At 39.0% G+C, this 20,891-nt stretch overlaps 1 protein-coding gene across 8 annotated transcripts in view; it reads left to right on the top strand.

Annotated features, from left to right (window-relative positions):
• Window positions 1–20,891, top strand: part of LOC139577773 (uncharacterized) — a 106,438-nt gene that overhangs the window by 43,191 nt on the left and 42,356 nt on the right. For 7 of the 8 annotated variants that reach the window (XM_071404940.1, XM_071404934.1, XM_071404939.1 and 4 more), the window contains 5 exons: window positions 203–779; window positions 2,451–2,567; window positions 17,088–17,154; window positions 17,302–17,394; window positions 17,670–19,646. In XM_071404940.1, coding sequence (XP_071261041.1) covers window positions 203–779; window positions 2,451–2,567; window positions 17,088–17,154; window positions 17,302–17,394; window positions 17,670–19,646 — 2,831 coding nt within the window. The remainder of the gene's footprint in view (window positions 1–202; window positions 780–2,450; window positions 2,568–17,087; window positions 17,155–17,301; window positions 17,395–17,669; window positions 19,647–20,891) is intronic. The other variant, XM_071404935.1, reaches the window with a different exon arrangement.

The raw sequence follows: 20,891 nt of genomic DNA, 5'->3' as shown, positions 1-20,891 counted from the left end.
CTTCCACATTCCTGTAAATCTAGTAGGTTAGCTCCTGTATAATAGTCTTTAAAACAGCTTCCACATTCCTGTACATCTTGTAGGTTAGCTCCTGTATAATAGTCTTTAAAACAGTTTCCACATTCCTGTACATCTTGTAGGTTAGCTCCTGTATAATAGTCTTTAAAACAGCAACCACATTTCTCTACCACATTGTGTACAGTGAGCTGACAGCCAGTCTACTAACAGAGGACCACTTCAGATGTTCAGTGTGTACGGAGGTTCTCAAAGAGCCAGTCTCCATCCCCTGCGGACACAGTTACTGCAGACAGTGCATTGAGACCCACTGGACCCAGACAGGAGACTACGACTGCCCCCAGTGCAGAAAGAGATTCAGAACCCGTCCTGACCTCCTCACTAACTCAGCCTTGGAGAAGGTGATTGAGAAACTCCACCAGGCAGGGTTCAAGGTCCCTGCTCTTCCCAAGCACTGCTACGCTGGACCTGGAGATGTGGCCTGTGATCTCTGCACTGAGAAACAGCTCAAAGCTGTGAAGTCCTGTCTGACCTGCACTGCCTCCTACTGTGAGAGCCATGTCAGACATCACTACACCGTAGCAGCTCTGCAGAGACACACCCTGGTGGAGGTGACTGGAAACCTGGAGCAGAAACTGTGCCAGCTGCACCACAGAGCTCTGGAGGTCTTCTGTAAGACAGACCAGGTTTCTGTTTGTCTGGTGTGTGCCTTGCAGGACCACAGAAACCATGATGTCATAAAGAATGAGAGAGATACTGAAGAGGTGGGTGTGTCTATAGTCTGGACTAGTGTGTGGTAGATACTGAAGAGGTGGGTGTGTCTATAGTCTGGACTAGTGTGTGGTAGATACTGAAGAGGTGGGTGTGTCTATAGTCTGGACTAGTGTGGTAGATACTGAAGAGGTGGGTGTGTCTATAGTCTGGACTAGTGTGTGGTAGATACTGAAGAGGTGGGTGTGTCTATAGTCTGGACTAGTGTGGTAGATACTGAAGAGGTGGGTGTGTCTATAGTCTGGACTAGTGTGTGGTAGATACTGTAGAGGTGGGTGTGTCTATAGTCTGGACTAGTGTGGTAGATACTGAAGAGGTGGGTGTGTCTATAGTCTGGACTAGTGTGTGGTAGATACTGTAGAGGTGGGTGTGTCTATAGTCTGGACTAGTGTGTGGTAGATACTGAAGAGGTGGGTGTGTCTATAGTCTGGACTAGTGTGGTAGATACTGAAGAGGTGGGTGTGTCTATAGTCTGGACTAGTGTGGTAGATACTGAAGAGGTGGGTGTGTCTATAGTCTGGACTAGTGTGTGGTAGATACTGTAGAGGTGGGTGTGTCTATAGTCTGGACTAGTGTGTGGTAGATACTGAAGAGGTGGGTGTGTCTATAGTCTGGACTAGTGTGTGGTAGATACTGAAGAGGTGGGTGTGTCTATAGTCTGGACTAGTGTGTGGTAGATACTGTAGAGGTGGGTGTGTCTATAGTCTGGACTAGTGTGGTAGATACTGAAGAGGTGGGTGTGTCTATAGTCTGGACTAGTGTGGTAGATACTGAAGAGGTGGGTGTGTCTATAGTCTGGACTAGTGTGGTAGATACTGAAGAGGTGGGTGTGTCTAGTTTCTTCCTGCCACCAGGTCATTGGTCAGTATATTAAACATAGTGAAGAGGTGGGTGTGTCTAGTTTCTTCTTGCCACCAGGTCATTGGTCAGTATATTAAACATAGTGAAGAGGTGGGTGTGTCTAGTTTCTTCTTGCCACCAGGTCATTGGTCAGTATATTAAACATAGTGAAGAGGTGGGTGTGTCTAGTTTCTTCTTGCCACCAGGTCATTGGACAGTATATTAAACATAGTGAAGAGGTGGGTGTGTCTATAGTTTCTTCTTGCCACCAGGTCATTGGTCAGTATATTAAACAGAGTGAAGAGGTGGGTGTGTCTAGTTTCTTCTTGCCACCAGGTCATTGGTCAGTATATTAAACATAGTGAAGAGGTGGGTGTGTCTAGTTTCTTCCTGCCACCAGGTCATTGGTCAGTAAATTAAACATAGTGAAGAGGTGGGTGTGTCTAGTTTCTTATTGCCACCAGGTCATTGGACAGTATATTAAACAGAGTGAAGAGGTGGGTGTGTCTATAGTTTCTTCCTGCCACCAGGTCATTGGTCAGTATATTAAACAGAGTGAAGAGGTGGGTGTGTCTATAGTTTCTTCTTGCCACCAGGTCATTGGACAGTGTATTAAACAGAGTGAAGAGGTGGGTGTGTCTATAGTTTCTTCTTGCCACCAGGTCATTGGACAGTATATTAAACATAGTGAGGCAGTGGGTTAAGAAGTGGGATGTTTCAGTTGTGCATTTGATTCCCTTTTAGTTAAATGTGCCTTTCTGCCTGTCTTTCAGTAAGTCTTAGTTTAATATAATCTAATGTGTTGGCTGTAATTGTCTATCAAGGAAAACACCAAAACTCAGGAAGAACAGATTGTCTCCAGGCTGGAAGCTCGACTCCAGAGAGAGATCATGATTCTACAACATAATACAGAGGAGCTTCCTGCTGACAACTCTGAGCAGGTACCATTTACTGTCAATACTTTACCTTCTAGACATACAGTAATGGTAGCTACCTTAACAATACTTTACCGTCTACACAGACAGTACTGGTAGCTACCTTAACAATACTTTACCTTCTAGAATACAGTACTGGTAGTTACCTTAACAATACTTTACCTTCTATACAGTACTGGTAGCTACCTTAACAATACTTTACCTTCTAGACAGTACTGGTAGCTACCTTAACAATACTTAACCTTCTATACAGTACTGGTAGCTACCTTAACAATACTTGACCTTCTGTAATACAGTACTGGTAGTTACCTTAACAATACTGTACCTTCTAGATATACAGTACTGGTAGCTACCTTAACAATACTTTACCTTCTGTAATATAGTACTGGTAGTTACCTTAACAATACTGTACCTTCTAGATATACAGTACTGGTAGCTACCTTAACAAAACTTTACCTTTTAGATAGACAGTACTGGTAGTTACCTTAACAAAACTTTACCTTCTAGACAGACAGTTCTGGTAGCTACCTTAACAATACTTTACCTTCTAGATAGACAGTACTGGTAGTTACCTTAACAATACTTTACCTTCTAGACAGTACTGGTAGCTACCTTAACAATACTTTACCTTCTAGATAGACAGTTCTGGTAGCTACCTTAACAATACTTTACCTTCTAGACAGACAGTTCTGGTAGCTACCTTAACAATACTTTACCTTCTAGACAGTACTGGTAGCTACCTTAACAATACTTTACCTTCTAGACAGTACTGGTAGTTACCTTAACAATACTTTACCTTCTGGACAGTACTGGTAGTTACCTTAACAATACTTTACCTTCTAAATAGACAGTACTGGTAGCTACCTTAACAATACTGTACCTTCTAGACAGACAGTACTGGTAGTTACCTTAACAATACTGTACCTTCTAGACAGACAGTACTGGTAGCTACCTTAACAATACTTTACCTTCTAGACAGACAGTACTGGTAGTTACCTTAACAATACTGTACCTTCTAGATATACAGTACTGGTAGCTACCTTAACAATACTTTACCTTCTAGACATACAGTACTGGTAGCTACCTTAACAATACTTTACCTTCTAGACAGACAGTACTGGTAGCTACCTTAACAATACTTTACCTTCTAGACAGTACTGGTAGTTACCTTAACAATAATTTACCTTCAGACAGTACTGGTAGTTACCTTAACAATACTTTGCCTTCTAGACATACAGTACTGGTAGTTACCTTAACAATACTTTACCTTCTAGACATACAGTACTGGTAACTACCTTAACAATACTTTACCTTCTAGACAGACAGTACTGGTAGCTACCTTAACACTACTTTACCTTCTAGACAGACAGTACTGGTAGCTACCTTAACAATACTTTACCTTCTAGACAGTACTGGTAGTTACCTTAACAATACTTTATCTTCTAGACAGTACTGGTAGCTACCTTAACAATACTTTACCTTCTAGACAGACAGTACTGGTAGCTACCTTAACAATACTTTACCTTCTAGACATTCAGTACTGGTAGCTACCTTAACAATACTTTACCTTCTAGACAGTACTGGTAGTTACCTTAACAGTACTTTACCTTCTAGACAGACAGTACTGGTAGCTACCTTAACAATACTTTACCTTCTAGACAGACAGTACTGGTAGCTACCTTAACAATACTTTACCTTCTAGACAGTACTGGTAGTTACCTTAACAATACTTTACCTTCTAGACAGTACTGGTAGTTACCTTAACAATACTTTACCTTCTAGACAGTACTGGTAGTTACCTTAACAATACTTTACCTTCTGGACAGTACTGGTAGTTACCTTAACAATACTTTACCTCTAGACAGTACTGGTAGTTACCTTAACAATACTTTACCTTCTAGACAGTACTGGTAGTTACCTTAACAATACTTTACCTTCTAGACAGACAGTTCTGGTAGCTACCTTAACAATACTTTACCTTCTAGATAGACAGTACTGGTAGTTACCTTAACAAAACTTTACCTTCTAGACAGACAGTTCTGGTAGCTACCTTAACAATACTTTACCTTCTAGATAGACAGTACTGGTAGTTACCTTAACAATACTTTACCTTCTAGACAGTACTGGTAGCTACCTTAACAATACTTTACCTTCTAGACAGTACTGGTAGTTACCTTAACAATACTTTACCTTCTGGACAGTACTGGTAGTTACCTTAACAATACTTTACCTTCTAGACAGACAGTTCTGGTAGCTACCTTAACAATACTTTACCTTCTAGATAGACAGTACTGGTAGTTACCTTAACAATACTTTACCTTCTAGACAGACAGTCCTGGTAGCTACCTTAACAATACTTTACCTTCTAGATAGACAGTACTGGTAGTTACCTTAACAATACTTTACCTTCTAGACAGTACTGGTAGCTACCTTAACAATACTTTACCTTCTAGATAGACAGTTCTGGTAGCTACCTTAACAATACTTTACCTTCTAGACAGACAGTTCTGATAGCTACCTTAACAATACTTTACCTTCTAGACAGTACTGGTAGCTACCTTAACAATACTTTACCTTCTAGACAGACAGTTCTGGTAGCTACCTTAACAATACTTTACCTTCTAGACAGACAGTTCTGGTAGCTACCTTAACAATACTTTACCTTCTAGACAGTACTGGTAGCTACCTTAACAATACTTTACCTTCTAGACAGACAGTTCTGGTAGCTACCTGAACAATATTTTACCTTCTAGGGAGACAGTACTGGTAGTTACCTTAACAATAATTTACATTCTAGACAGTACTGGTAGCTACCTTAACAATACTTTACCTTCTAGATAGATAGTACTGGTAGTTACCTTAACAATACTTTACCTTCTAGACAGTACTGGTAGCTACCTTAACAATACTTTACCTTCTAGATAGACAGTACTGGTAGTTACCTGAACAATACTTTAGCTTCTAGACAGTACTGGTAGCTACCTTAACAATACTTTACCTTCTAGATAGACAGTACTGGTAGTTACCTGAACAATACTTTAGCTTCTAGACAGTACTGGTAGTTACCTTAACAATACTTTACCTTCTAGACAGTACTGGTAGTTACCTTAACAATACTTTACCTTCTAGACATACAGTACTGGTAACTACCTTAACAATACTTTACCTTCTAGACAGACAGTACTGGTAGCTACCTTAACAATACTTTACCTTCTAGACAGACAGTACTGGTAGCTACCTTAACAATACTTTACCTTCTAGACAGACAGTACTGGTAGCTACCTTAACAATACTTTACCTTCTAGACAGTACTGGTAGTTACCTTAACAATACTTTACCTTCTAGACAGTACTGGTAGCTACCTTAACAATACTTTACCTTCTAGACAGACAGTACTGGTAGCTACCTTAACAATACTTTACCTTCTAGACATTCAGTACTGGTAGCTACCTTAACAATACTTTACCTTCTAGACAGTACTGGTAGTTACCTTAACAATACTTTACCTTCTAGACAGACAGTACTGGTAGCTACCTTAACAATACTTTACCTTCTAGACAGACAGTACTGGTAGCTACCTTAACAATACTTTACCTTCTAGACAGTACTGGTAGTTACCTTAACAATACTTTACCTTCTAGACAGTACTGGTAGTTACCTTAACAATACTTTACCTTCTAGACAGTACTGGTAGTTACCTTAACAATACTTTACCTTCTAGACAGTACTGGTAGTTACCTTAACAATACTTTACCTTCTGGACAGTACTGGTAGTTACCTTAACAGTACTTTACCTTCTAGACAGTACTGGTAGTTACCTTAACAATACTTTACCTTCTAGACAGTACTGGTAGTTACCTTAACAATACTTTACCTTCTAGACAGACAGTTCTGGTAGTTACCTTAACAATACTTTACCTTCTAGACAGTACTGGTAGCTACCTTAACAATACTTTACCTTCTAGACAGACAGTTCTGGTAGCTACCTTAACAATACTTTACCTTCTAGACAGACAGTTCTGGTAGTTACCTTAACAATACTTTACCTTCTAGACAGTACTGGTAGCTACCTTAACAATACTTTACCTTCTAGACAGACAGTACTGGTAGCTACCTTAACAATACTTTACCTTCTAGACAGACAGTACTGGTAGTTACCTTAACAATACTTTACCTTCTAGATAGACAGTACTGGTAGCTACCTTAACAATACTTTACCTTCTAGACAGTACTGGTAGTTACCTTAACAATACTTTACCTTCTAGACAGTACTGGTAGCTACCTTAACAATACTTTACCTTCTAGACAGACAGTACTGGTAGCTACCTTAACAATACTTTACCTTCTAGACATTCAGTACTGGTAGCTACCTTAACAATACTTTACCTTCTAGACAGTACTGGTAGTTACCTTAACAATACTTTACCTTCTAGACAGACAGTACTGGTAGCTACCTTAACAATACTTTACCTTCTAGACAGACAGTACTGGTAGCTACCTTAACAATACTTTACCTTCTAGACAGTACTGGTAGTTACCTTAACAATACTTTACCTTCTAGACAGTACTGGTAGTTACCTTAACAATACTTTACCTTCTAGACAGTACTGGTAGTTACCTTAACAATACTTTACCTTCTAGACAGTACTGGTAGTTACCTTAACAATACTTTACCTTCTGGACAGTACTGGTAGTTACCTTAACAATACTTTACCTTCTAGACAGTACTGGTAGTTACCTTAACAATACTTTACCTTCTAGACAGTACTGGTAGTTACCTTAACAATACTTTACCTTCTAGACAGACAGTTCTGGTAGCTACCTTAACAATACTTTACCTTCTAGATAGACAGTACTGGTAGTTACCTTAACAATACTTTACCTTCTAGACAGACAGTTCTGGTAGCTACCTTAACAATACTTTACCTTCTAGATAGACAGTACTGGTAGTTACCTTAACAATACTTTACCTTCTAGACAGTACTGCTAGCTACCTTAACAATACTTTACCTTCTAGACAGACAGTTCTGGTAGCTACCTTAACAATACTTTACCTTCTAGATAGACAGTACTGGTAGTTACCTTAACAATACTTTACCTTCTAGACAGTACTGGTAGCTACCTTAACAATACTTTACCTTCTAGATAGACAGTTCTGGTAGCTACCTTAACAATACTTTACCTTCTAGACAGACAGTTCTGGTAGCTACCTTAACAATACTTTACCTTCTAGACAGTACTGGTAGCTACCTTAACAATACTTTACCTTCTAGAAAGTACTGGTAGTTACCTTAACAATACTTTACCTTCTGGACAGTACTGGTAGTTACCTTAACAAAACTTTACCTTCTAGACAGTACTGGTAGTTACCTTAACAATACTTTACCTTCTAGACAGTACTGGTAGTTACCTTAACAATACTTTACCTTCTAGACAGACAGTTCTGGTAGCTACCTTAACAATACTTTACCTTCTAGATAGACAGTACTGGTAGTTACCTTAACAATACTTTACCCTCTAGACAGACAGTTCTGGTAGCTACCTTAACAATACTTTACCTTCTAGATAGACAGTACTGGTAGTTACCTTAACAATACTTTACCTTCTAGACAGTACTGGTAGCTACCTTAACAATACTTTACCTTCTAGATAGACAGTTCTGGTAGCTACCTTAACAATACTTTACCTTCTAGACAGACAGTACTGGTAGTTACCTTAACAATACTTTACCTTCTAGACAGTACTGGTAGCTACCTTAACTATACTTTACATTCTAGACAGTACTGGTAGTTACCTTAACAATACTTTACCTTCTAGACATACAGTACTGGTAGCTACCTTAACAATACTTTACCTTCTAGACAGTTCTGGTAGCTACCTTAACAATACTTTACCTTCTAGATAGACAGTACTGGTAGTTACCTGAACAATACTTTACCTTCTAGACAGTACTGGTAGTTACCTTAACAATACTTTACCTTCTAGACAGTACTGGTAGCTACCTTAACAATACTTTACCTTCTAGACAGTACTGGTAGCTACCTTAACAATACTTTACCTTCTAGACAGACAGTACTGGTAGCTACCTTAACAATACTTTACCTTCTAGACAGTACTGGTAGCTACCTTAACAATACTTTACCTTCTAGACAGACAGTACTGGTAGTTACCTTAACAATACTTTACCTTTTAGACAGTACTGGTAGTTACCTTAACAATACTTTACCTTCTAGACAGTACTGGTAGTTACCTTAACAATACTTTACCTTCTAGACAGTACTGGTAGTTACCTTAACAATACTTTACCTTCTAGACAGTACTGGTAGCTACCTTAACAATACTTTACATTCTAGACAGTACTGGTAGCTACCTTAACAATACTTTACCTTCTAGACAGACAGTACTGGTAGCTACCTTAACAATACTTTACCTTCTAGACAGACAGTACTGGTAGTTACCTTAACAATACTTTACCTTCTAGACATACAGTACTGGTAACTACCTTAACAATACTTTACCTTCTAGACAGACAGTACTAGTAGTTACCTTAACAATACTTTACCTTCTAGACAGTACTGGTAGCTACCTTAACAATACTTTACCTTCTAGACAGACAGTACTGGTAGTTACCTTAACAATACTTTACCTTCTAGACATACAGTACTGGTAGCTACCTTAACAATACTTTACCTTCTAGACAGTACTGGTAACTACCTTAACAATACTTTACCTTCTAGACAGACAGTGCTGGTAGTTACCTTAACAATACTTTACCTTCTAGACATACAGTACTGGTAGCTACCCTAACAATACTTCACCTTCTAGACAGACAGTACTGGTAGCTACCTTAACAATACTTTACCTTCTAGACAGTACTGGTAGCTACCTTAACAATACATTACCTTCTAGACAGACAGTACTGGTAGCTACCTTAACAATACTTTACCTTCTAGACAGACAGTACTGGTAACTACCTTAACAATACTTTACCTTCTAGACAGTACTGGGAGCTACCTTAACAATACTTTACCTTCTAGACAGACAGTACTGGTAGCTACCATAACAATACTTTACCTTCTAGACAGACAGTACTGGTAGCTACCTTAACAATACTTTACCTTCTAGACAGACAGTACTGGTAGCTACCTTAACAATACTTTACCTTCTAGACAGACAGTACTGGTAGTTACCTTAACAATACTTTGCCTTCTAGACATACAGTACTGGTAGCTACCTTAACAATACTTTACATTCTAGACAGTACTGGTAACTACCTTAACAATACTTTACCTTCTAGACAGACAGTACTGGTAGTTACCTTAACAATACTTTACCTTCTAGACAGACAGTACTGGTAGCTACCTTAACAATACTTTACCTTCTAGACAGACAGTGCTGGTAACTACCTTAACAATACTTTACCTTCTAGACAGTACTGGTAACTACCTTAACAATACTTTACCTTTTTGACAGACAGTACTGGTAGTTACCTTAACAATACTTTACCTTCTAGACAGTTCTGGTAGTTACCTTAACAATACTTTACCTTCTAGACAGTACTGGGAGCTACCTTAACAATACATTACCTTCTAGACAGCCAGTACTGGTAACTACCTTAACAATACTTTACCTTCTAGACAGACAGTACTGGTAGCTACCTTAACAATACTTTACCTTCTAGACAGACAGTTCTGGTAGTTACCTTAACAATACTTTACCTTCTAGACAGACAGTACTGGTAGCTACCTTAACAATACTTTACCTTCTATACAGTTCTGGTAACTACCTTAACAATACTTTACCTTCTAGACAGACAGTACTGGTAGCTACCTTAACAATACTTTACCTTCTAGACAGTACTGGTATCTACCTTAACAATACTTTACCTTCTAGACAGACAGTACTGGTAACTACCTTAACAATACTTTACCTTCTAGACAGTACTGGTAGCTACCTTAACAATACTTTACCTTCTAGACAGTACTGGTAACTACCTTAACAATACTTTACCTTCTAGACAGTACTGGTAACTACCTTAACAATACTTTACCTTCTGGACATACAGTACTGGTAGCTACCTTAACAATACTTTACCTTCTAGACAGTACTGGTAGCTACCTTAACAATACTTTACCTTCTAGACAGACAGTACTGGTAGTTACCTTAACAATACTTTACCTTCTAGACAGTACTGGTAGTTACCTTAACAATACTTTACCTTCTAGACAGACAGTTCTGGTAGCTACCTTAACAATACTTTACCTTCTAGATAGACAGTACTGGTAGTTACCTTAACAATACTTTACCTTCTAGACAGACAGTTCTGGTAGCTACCTTAACAATACTTTACCTTCTAGATAGACAGTACTGGTAGTTACCTTAACAATACTTTACCTTCTAGACAGTACTGGTAGCTACCTTAACAATACTTTACCTTCTAGATAGACAGTTCTGGTAGCTACCTTAACAATACTTTACCTTCTAGACAGACAGTACTGGTAGTTACCTTAACAATACTTTACCTTCTAGACAGTACTGGTAGCTACCTTAACTATACTTTACATTCTAGACAGTACTGGTAGTTACCTTAACAATACTTTACCTTCTAGACATACAGTACTGGTAGCTACCTTAACAATACTTTACCTTCTAGATAGACAGTACTGGTAGTTACCTGAACAATACTTTACCTTCTAGACAGTACTGGTAGTTACCTTAACAATACTTTACCTTCTAGACAGTACTGGTAGCTACCTTAACAATACTTTACCTTCTAGACAGTACTGGTAGCTACCTTAACAATACTTTACCTTCTAGACAGACAGTACTGGTAGCTACCTTAACAATACTTTACCTTCTAGACAGTACTGGTAGCTACCTTAACAATACTTTACCTTCTAGACAGACAGTACTGGTAGTTACCTTAACAATACTTTACCTTTTAGACAGTACTGGTAGTTACCTTAACAATACTTTACCTTCTAGACAGTACTGGTAGTTACCTTAACAATACTTTACCTTCTAGACAGTACTGGTAGTTACCTTAACAATACTTTACCTTCTAGACAGTACTGGTAGCTACCTTAACAATACTTTACATTCTAGACAGTACTGGTAGTTACCTTAACAATACTTTACCTTCTAGACAGTACTGGTAGCTACCTTAACAATACTTTACCTTCTAGACAGACAGTACTGGTAGTTACCTTAACAATACTTTACCTTCTAGACATACAGTACTGGTAGCTACCTTAACAATACTTTACCTTCTAGACAGTACTGGTAACTACCTTAACAATACTTTACCTTCTAGACAGACAGTGCTGGTAGTTACCTTAACAATACTTTACCTTCTAGACATACAGTACTGGTAGCTACCCTAACAATACTTCACCTTCTAGACAGACAGTACTGGTAGCTACCTTAACAATACTTTACCTTCTAGACAGTACTGGGAGCTACCTTAACAATACTTTACCTTCTAGACAGACAGTACTGGTAGCTACCATAACAATACTTTACCTTCTAGACAGACAGTACTGGTAGCTACCTTAACAATACTTTACCTTCTAGACAGACAGTACTGGTAGCTACCTTAACAATACTTTACCTTCTAGACAGACAGTACTGGTAGTTACCTTAACAATACTTTGCCTTCTAGACATACAGTACTGGTAGCTACCTTAACAATACTTTACATTCTAGACAGTACTGGTAACTACCTTAACAATACTTTACCTTCTAGACAGACAGTACTGGTAGTTACCTTAACAATACTTTACCTTCTAGACATACAGTACTGGTAGTTACCTTAACAATACTTTACCTTCTAGACAGACAGTACTGGTAGCTACCTTAACAATACTTTACCTTCTAGACAGACAGTGCTGGTAACTACCTTAACAATACTTTACCTTCTAGACAGTACTGGTAACTACCTTAACAATACTTTACCTTTTTGACAGACAGTACTGGTAGTTACCTTAACAATACTTTACCTTCTAGACAGTTCTGGTAGTTACCTTAACAATACTTTACCTTCTAGACAGTACTGGGAGCTACCTTAACAATACATTACCTTCTAGACAGCCAGTACTGGTAACTACCTTAACAATACTTTACCTTCTAGACAGACAGTACTGGTAGCTACCTTAACAATACTTTACCTTCTAGACAGACAGTTCTGGTAGTTACCTTAACAATACTTTACCTTCTAGACAGACAGTACTGGTAGCTACCTTAACAATACTTTACCTTCTATACAGTTCTGGTAACTACCTTAACAATACTTTACCTTCTAGACAGACAGTACTGGTAGCTACCTTAACAATACTTTACCTTCTAGACAGTACTGGTATCTACCTTAACAATACTTTATCTTCTAGACAGACAGTACTGGTAACTACCTTAACAATACTTTACCTTCTAGACAGTACTGGTAGCTACCTTAACAATACTTTACCTTCTAGACAGTACTGGTAACTACCTTAACAATACTTTACCTTCTAGACAGTACTGGTAACTACCTTAACAATACTTTACCTTCTGGACATACAGTACTGGTAGCTACCTTAACAATACTTTACCTTCTAGACAGTACTGGTAGCTACCTTAACAATACTTTACCTTCTAGACAGACAGTACTGGTAGTTACCTTAACAATACTTTACCTTCTAGACAGTACTGGTAGCTACCTTAACAATACTTTACCTTCTAGACATACAGTACTGGTAGCTACCTTAACAATACTTTACCTTCTAGATAGACAGTACTGGTAGCTACCTTAACAATACTTTACCTTCTAGACAGTACTGGTAGCTACCTTAACAATACTTTACCTTCTAGACATACAGTACTGGTAGCTACCTTAACAATACTTTACCTTCTAGACAGACAGTACTGGTAGCTACCTTAACAATACTTTACCTTCTAGACAGTTCTGGTAGTTACCTTGACAATACTTTACCTTCTAGACAGTACTGGGAGCTACCTTAACAATACATTACCTTCTAGACAGACAGTACTGGTAACTACCTTAACAATACTTTACCTTCTAGACAGACAGTACTGGTAGCTACCTTAACAATACTTTACCTTCTAGACAGTTCTGGTAGTTACCTTAACAATACTTTACCTTCTAGACAGACAGTACTGGTAGCTACCTTAACAATACTTTACCTTCTAGACAGTACTGGTAGTTACCTTAACAATACTTTACCTTCTAGACAGACAGTACTGGTAGCTACCTTAACAATACTTTACCTTCTAGACAGACAGTTCTGGTAGTTACCTTAACAATACTTTACCTTCTAGACAGACAGTACTGGTAGCTACCTTAACAATACTTTACCTTCTATACAGTTCTGGTAACTACCTTAACAATACTTTACCTTCTAGACAGACAGTACTGGTAGCTACCTTAACAATACTTTACCTTCTAGACAGTACTGGTATCTACCTTAACAATACTTTACCTTCTAGACAGACAGTACTGGTAGTTACCTTAACAATACTTTACCTTCTAGACAGTACTGGTAGCTACCTTAACTATACTTTACATTCTAGACAGTACTGGTAGTTACCTTAACAATACTTTACCTTCTAGACATACAGTACTGGTAGCTACCTTAACAATACTTTACCTTCTAGATAGACAGTACTGGTAGTTACCTGAACAATACTTTACCTTCTAGACAGTACTGGTAGTTACCTTAACAATACTTTACCTTCTAGACAGTACTGGTAGCTACCTTAACAATACTTTACCTTCTAGACAGTACTGGTAGCTACCTTAACAATACTTTACCTTCTAGACAGACAGTACTGGTAGCTACCTTAACAATACTTTACCTTCTAGACAGTACTGGTAGCTACCTTAACAATACTTTACCTTCTAGACAGACAGTACTGGTAGTTACCTTAACAATACTTTACCTTTTAGACAGTACTGGTAGTTACCTTAACAATACTTTACCTTCTAGACAGTACTGGTAGTTACCTTAACAATACTTTACCTTCTAGACAGTACTGGTAGTTACCTTAACAATACTTTACCTTCTAGACAGACAGTTCTGGTAGTTACCTTAACAATACTTTACCTTCTAGACAGACAGTACTGGTAGCTACCTTAACAATACTTTACCTTCTATACAGTTCTGGTAACTACCTTAACAATACTTTACCTTCTAGACAGACAGTACTGGTAGCTACCTTAACAATACTTTACCTTCTAGACAGTACTGGTATCTACCTTAACAATACTTTACCTTCTAGACAGACAGTACTGGTAACTACCTTAACAATACTTTACCTTCTAGACAGTACTGGTAGCTACCTTAACAATACTTTACCTTCTAGACAGTACTGGTAACTACCTTAACAATACGTTACCTTCTAGACAGTACTGGTAACTACCTTAACAATACTTTACCTTCTGGACATACAGTACTGGTAGCTACCTTAACAATACTTTACCTTCTAGACAGTACTGGTAACTACCTTAACAATACTTTACCTTCTAGACAGACAGTACTGGTAGTTACCTTAACAATACTTTACCTTCTAGACAGTACTGGTAGCTACCTTAACAATACTTTACCTTCTAGACATACAGTACTGGTAGCTACCTTAACAATACTTTACCTTCTAGATAGACAGTACTGGTAGCTACCTTAACAATACTTTACCTTCTAGACAGTACTGGTAGCTACCTTAACAATACTTTACCTTCTAGACATACAGTACTGGTAGCTACCTTAACAATACTTTACCTTCTAGACAGACAGTACTGGTAGCTACCTTAACAATACTTTACCTTCTAGACAGTTCTGGTAGTTACCTTAACAATACTTTACCTTCTAGACAGACAGTACTGGTAGTTACCTTATCAATACGTTACCTTCTAGACAGACAGTACTGGTAGCTACCTTAACAATACTTTACCTTCTAGACAGACAGTACTGGGAGCTACCTTAACAATACTTTACCTTCTAGACAGACAGTTCTGGTAGCTACCTTAACAATACTTTACCTTCTAGACAGACCGTACTGGTAGCTACCTTAACAATACTTTACCTTCTAGCCAGACAGTACTGGTAGTTACCTTAACAATACTTTACCTTCTAGACAGACAGTACTGGTAGCTACCTTAACAATACTTTACCTTCTAGACAGTACTGGTAGCTACCTTAACAATACTTTACCTTCTAGACAGACAGTACTGGTAACTACCTTAACAATACTTTACCTTCTAGACAGTACTGGTAGCTACCTTAACAATACTTTACCTTCTAGACAGTACTGGTAGTTACCTTAGCAATACTTTACCTTCTAGACAGTACTGGTAACTACCTTAACAATACCTTACCTTCTGGACATACAGTACTGGTAGCTACCTTAACAATACTTTACCTTCTAGACAGTACTGGTAGTTACCTTAACAATACTTTACCTTCTAGACAGACAGTACTGGTAGTTACCTTACCAATACTTTACCTTCTAGACAGTACTGGTAGCTACCTTAACAATACTTTACCTTCTAGACATACAGTACTGGTAGCTACCTTAACAATACTTTACCTTCTAGATAGACAGTACTGGTATCTACCTTAACAATACTTTACCTTCTAGACAGTACTGGTAGCTACCTTAACAATACTTTACCTTCTGGACATACAGTACTGGTAGCTACCTTAACAATACTTTACCTTCTAGACAGACAGTACTGGTAGCTACCTTAACAATACTTTACCTTCTAGACAGTACTGGTAGCTACCTTAACAATACTTTACCTTCTAGACAGACAGTACTGGTAGCTACCTTAACAATACTTTACCTTCTAGACATACAGTACTGGTAGTTACCTTAACAATACTTTACCTTCTAGACAGTACTGGTAGCTACCTTAACAATACTTTACCTTCTAGATAGACAGTACTGGTAGCTACCTTAACAATACTTTACCTTCTAGACATACAGTACTGGTAGCTACCTTAACAATACTTTACCTTCTAGACAGTACTGGTAGTTACCTTAACAATACTTTACCTTCTAGACAGACAGTTCTGGTAGCTACCTTAACACTACTTTACCTTCTAGACAGTACTGGTAGTTACCTTAACAATACTTTACCTTCTAGACAGACAGTTCTGGTAGCTACCTTAACAATACTTTACCTTCTAGACAGACAGTACTGGTAACTACCTTAACAATACTTTACCTTCTAGACAGACAGTACTGGTAGCTACCTTAACAACACTTTACCTTCTGGACATACAGTACTGGTAGCTACCTTAACAGATGAAACTAATAACTAGGATAGATTTGTATATTTATATATATCATTATCTCAACTGAATTTTGTTTTGTCCCTGTTGTAACAGGTAGCACCACTACTTTGATACGCTTTCCTCTTAACTATCTCCTTCTGTTCTTATCAGTTTAACAACACTTTTCTGTATTTTATTGAACTGTTATCTCCCACTATCCTTTTTTGAGTAACTTCAAGTGATGACATGTGTTCCTCAGAACGTCAAGAACGCTACCATTGAGTTGAACAATCCTGCCAAGCATTTCTGCAGAGGCCTGACTGAAGGTGAGTTACATTACTGCTGCTGACCATTAATGACTTGTACTACAACATACGGCTGTTCTTACCAAAGGTGAGTTATATTACTGCTGAATGACTACCTTTAATGATCTATATCACAACATGTTATGATGTGTTTTCTGTGATTGTCAGACTGGACAGCAGACAGTGTTGTGGTGGCTGCCCTCGGTCGTCCTTTAGATCTTGGGATGTTGTATGACTCCCGCAGTGACTCATTTTGTTCAGGTACCGTATGCTTTTCCAGTTTAAAGACTTCAAAGTATTTTCGATGTAGTTATTGTTTTGCGCTCAGGTATGTGTGTAGAGTGCATAGTTTAAAGACAGCTGTTTTATCTAATGTTTAAAAGCATGGACTGCGTCAGCGCTGGGCTAGCAAAGGTATCAATTTTGTTGAGTGCTGGACTTTATAGTTTGTCTTGTGAATAGTTCATATTGTGAAATATGTATTTTGATATATTGGGAAGTTCTGCAGGGAATGTAATATTGTTTTATCTCCTTAGATGTCAGTCTTTGGGATAACAGTACAATAGCTTCCATGCGTCAGTCTCTACCTCGGCCTCTAACAGAGGTGAAGTGTATTGAAGGAGACTCCTTACAGGACAGATTCAGGGCTCTGGATGTGACCACCCCTCTCAGAGCCAGTGTCCTGTCTGGACTGGTGGAGGTTGGTGGTGCTGCTGGATACCTCAACCATCCTGTTCAGTCCACACTGCAGGACCGGGTCACTCTACAGTACAGAACCACTACCAGACTGGACATGCTCAGTCACAGCGTGCTTCAGGAGGAGACAGACAGAACACAGCTAAAGGCAACTCATGTGGTCATGGCTGTTCTCTATGGAGCTCAAGCATTCTTTATCTTTGACAGCAAACACATCAGCGGACAACACAGTGGTGCAGGAGAGGCAGATATGCACAGTGTTGTGAAGAAGATGATGCCCACCTTCAGTGCAGGTCAGATCTTTTCCAGCTTGAGTGACACTGAGAAACTGAACAGTTCGTTGTATCGGTGTAATCTCTACAGTGATGTAGACCATGTCAATGGCTCCATGACGTATGACAGAGCTCTGCAAGTCTATGAAACTCTCCCGAAGCACCTTGGACAGCAAGGAGAGAAAGCACTGCCTCTGTACGCATGGCTCTATCCTCTGAAGAATCTGGACAATTCAGTTGAAATCACGCTCCGATATTTCACAAAGGCAGACCATCTGAGGCAGGTCACCATGAGATGCCAGGAGATGACAGACTTCACCAATGGTTGTGTGATGAAATGGTTTCCTGATCTGAAGTATAAACTGTCTAGATTATCAGAGCTTCTGCAGAAGTACCAGTCTGAGTTTAAGAGAGAGCTGGCCATGGCAGTAAAGGCCATGAGAGAGAGTGAAGGGGTGGATGAAAACAGACTGAGAGACATTCTCCAGAACCATGACCAGTCTCCGTTCTCTCCTCAGTCCATACAGCTGTGGCTAAACAACAAGGCAGCAGAGGTGAAGGCTCTGAATGTCTGTAAAACAAGAAACATCCCCATAATGAAATCCCAGGAAGAGCTGGGCGGTGTCCTCAGATCCTCAAAGGACAGGCTGCTGTGTTTCACTCTGACCTTCCTGGAGGATGAAGATCCATTCCTCTCTACTTTGAAGCATTACATACACTCTGTCCAAGAGAACACCATGAACCAGTCTGATCTCACTGGACAGCAGGAGACACAGCGACCATTCAAACCTCCAGATTTAACTCAGAAAATACAGTCTGCCCTTCGCTTGTTCATCAAATCCTATGAAGACAGTGGAGATGGAGAGAACATCAAGTTCATAGCAGCAGTTATACCAGATATCAGTGTTCCTGGATCCTCCATTCGTCTGTATCAACAAGGCAGTCTCATCACCACCAACTTCCAGCTGGGATTAAAACCTGATCCATTCCAGGTAGCAGAGATAAAACAGAGCTGTGTCCTCCTGAAGTTTCCACAGTCAACCATCATAAGACCTGAGAGGTACCGAGTAGAGTACAGAGTCATGACTACTGGTGTTAGCAAGGTTAGCAAACGGCCATGGAATGTAGTAGACACCCTGGCTCCTGCAGAAACCTGTCTGGTGCCACGTTTGAAACCGTTCGCACTGTACCAGATTAGGTACTCTGTTATAGAACACTCTGTTATGAGTGACTTCAGCAAGGTCATCGAGGTCAAGACCCTGAGATCCCCACCTGTACAGCTGTTTGTGAATCGTCTAGACAAAGAAACCGTCAAAGTGACTTGGCTCCAGCCTGAGTGTGAAGACGGTGCCTCTGTACTCCACTACAAAGTAGACTATAAAGAGACAGGACTGGAGGGCTGGTCTACCATGGTAACAGAGGGACCTGAATGTAAATGCATCATAACTCTGAACCTCAGTACCTGCTACAGAGTCAGAGTGTCAGCTGTCTATGGAGGAGGAGACACCAGTGAAACCAGCAGAGAGACAGATGTCCCAGTCAATGGTGAGCTACATCAAGTCAATCTAACTTGATATTCATGTGAATAACATTTTAATTCATAACTTTTGAACAAAAGTCTAGCTATGAAAAATATTTGGTCCAATTCTCACTACAAAGTTTGGAAACCTCTGCCACATAGTCCAAACCCATTGTTAGTTTTTGTTGTAGAAGACATTTTGCGGTAGCCTATAGGTTAAGAGCATTAGACCAGTAACCGAAAGGTTGCTGGTTCGAATCCCCGAGCTGATTAGGTGAAAAATATATCAATGTGCCCTTGAGCAAGGCATTTAGCCCTTATTGCTCCTGTAAGTCTGCTATGACTATATGTATCTTCATACTGCTTTATTATGTAAGCATTAACACAGGACAAACTGTGAAATACCTCAGCGGTGTGAAGTGTGATAATGCGCTTCTAAAATGGATCACACATCCCTCTGAAAACTACTATTTTCCGCAAAAAAATATTATTAATATATTAATATAACATCATTACTGTTGTTACATAGGGACATGTCTATCGTTATGTCGTGGAAAATCGGTTCAAATATAACGCTTACAAGAACTTGTGAAATCAAATAGGCTTTTAATACAAAGTATAGCCAGCCGGAATGGTCCGCGGAACACACACCGTTTCCCAGAGCCCTAGCTCTTATATTTATACACACATAGTATTATGTCCATCCCTCATGCAAATGAAGTTTCTTCCCTTAAGTCATTCGCCACCATTATCTTTTAGTTCAGGCTTCCTGCTTGTTCACGCCCAATAACGCCCATATCTGCTTTCAGTTAGATTATAATGGTGACAGGACCCTCTCTTATCCTAAAAAATAATATATGTCTATCTATCCTATAGGCCTACGTCTTTTTAGAAGCAGCTGACTATGGGTCCCTCTATCATTAGTGTGTCAGCAGACCATGTGTCTCTTCCTTTTATTAATGTGTCAATGTACTCTTTGTTTTGTTTGCCTTTATTGGAATCAGCAGACTCTGTGTCTCCCCTATCCTTAGTGTGTCCAGTTGTCTTAGGCGCCTATGTGTCACCCTGTCTTCCTGTGGTCTGTTTTTAATGTTCATCTGTCCTATACGTCTATGTGCTGTCCTATACGTCTGTGTTATCTATGTGTCTCATTTACTCCCACATTAAATATAACACCATTACTGTTGTTACATAGAGACATGTCTATCATTAATATAACATTACTGTTGTTAAATAGGGACATGTCTATCATTAAATATAACACCATTACT

Source organism: Salvelinus alpinus, chromosome 6 (assembly GCF_045679555.1).
Source record: "Salvelinus alpinus chromosome 6, SLU_Salpinus.1, whole genome shotgun sequence".
NCBI classification, from domain to species: Eukaryota; Metazoa; Chordata; class Actinopteri; order Salmoniformes; family Salmonidae; genus Salvelinus; species Salvelinus alpinus.
This window is presented reverse-complemented; position numbering and strand designations above follow the sequence as displayed.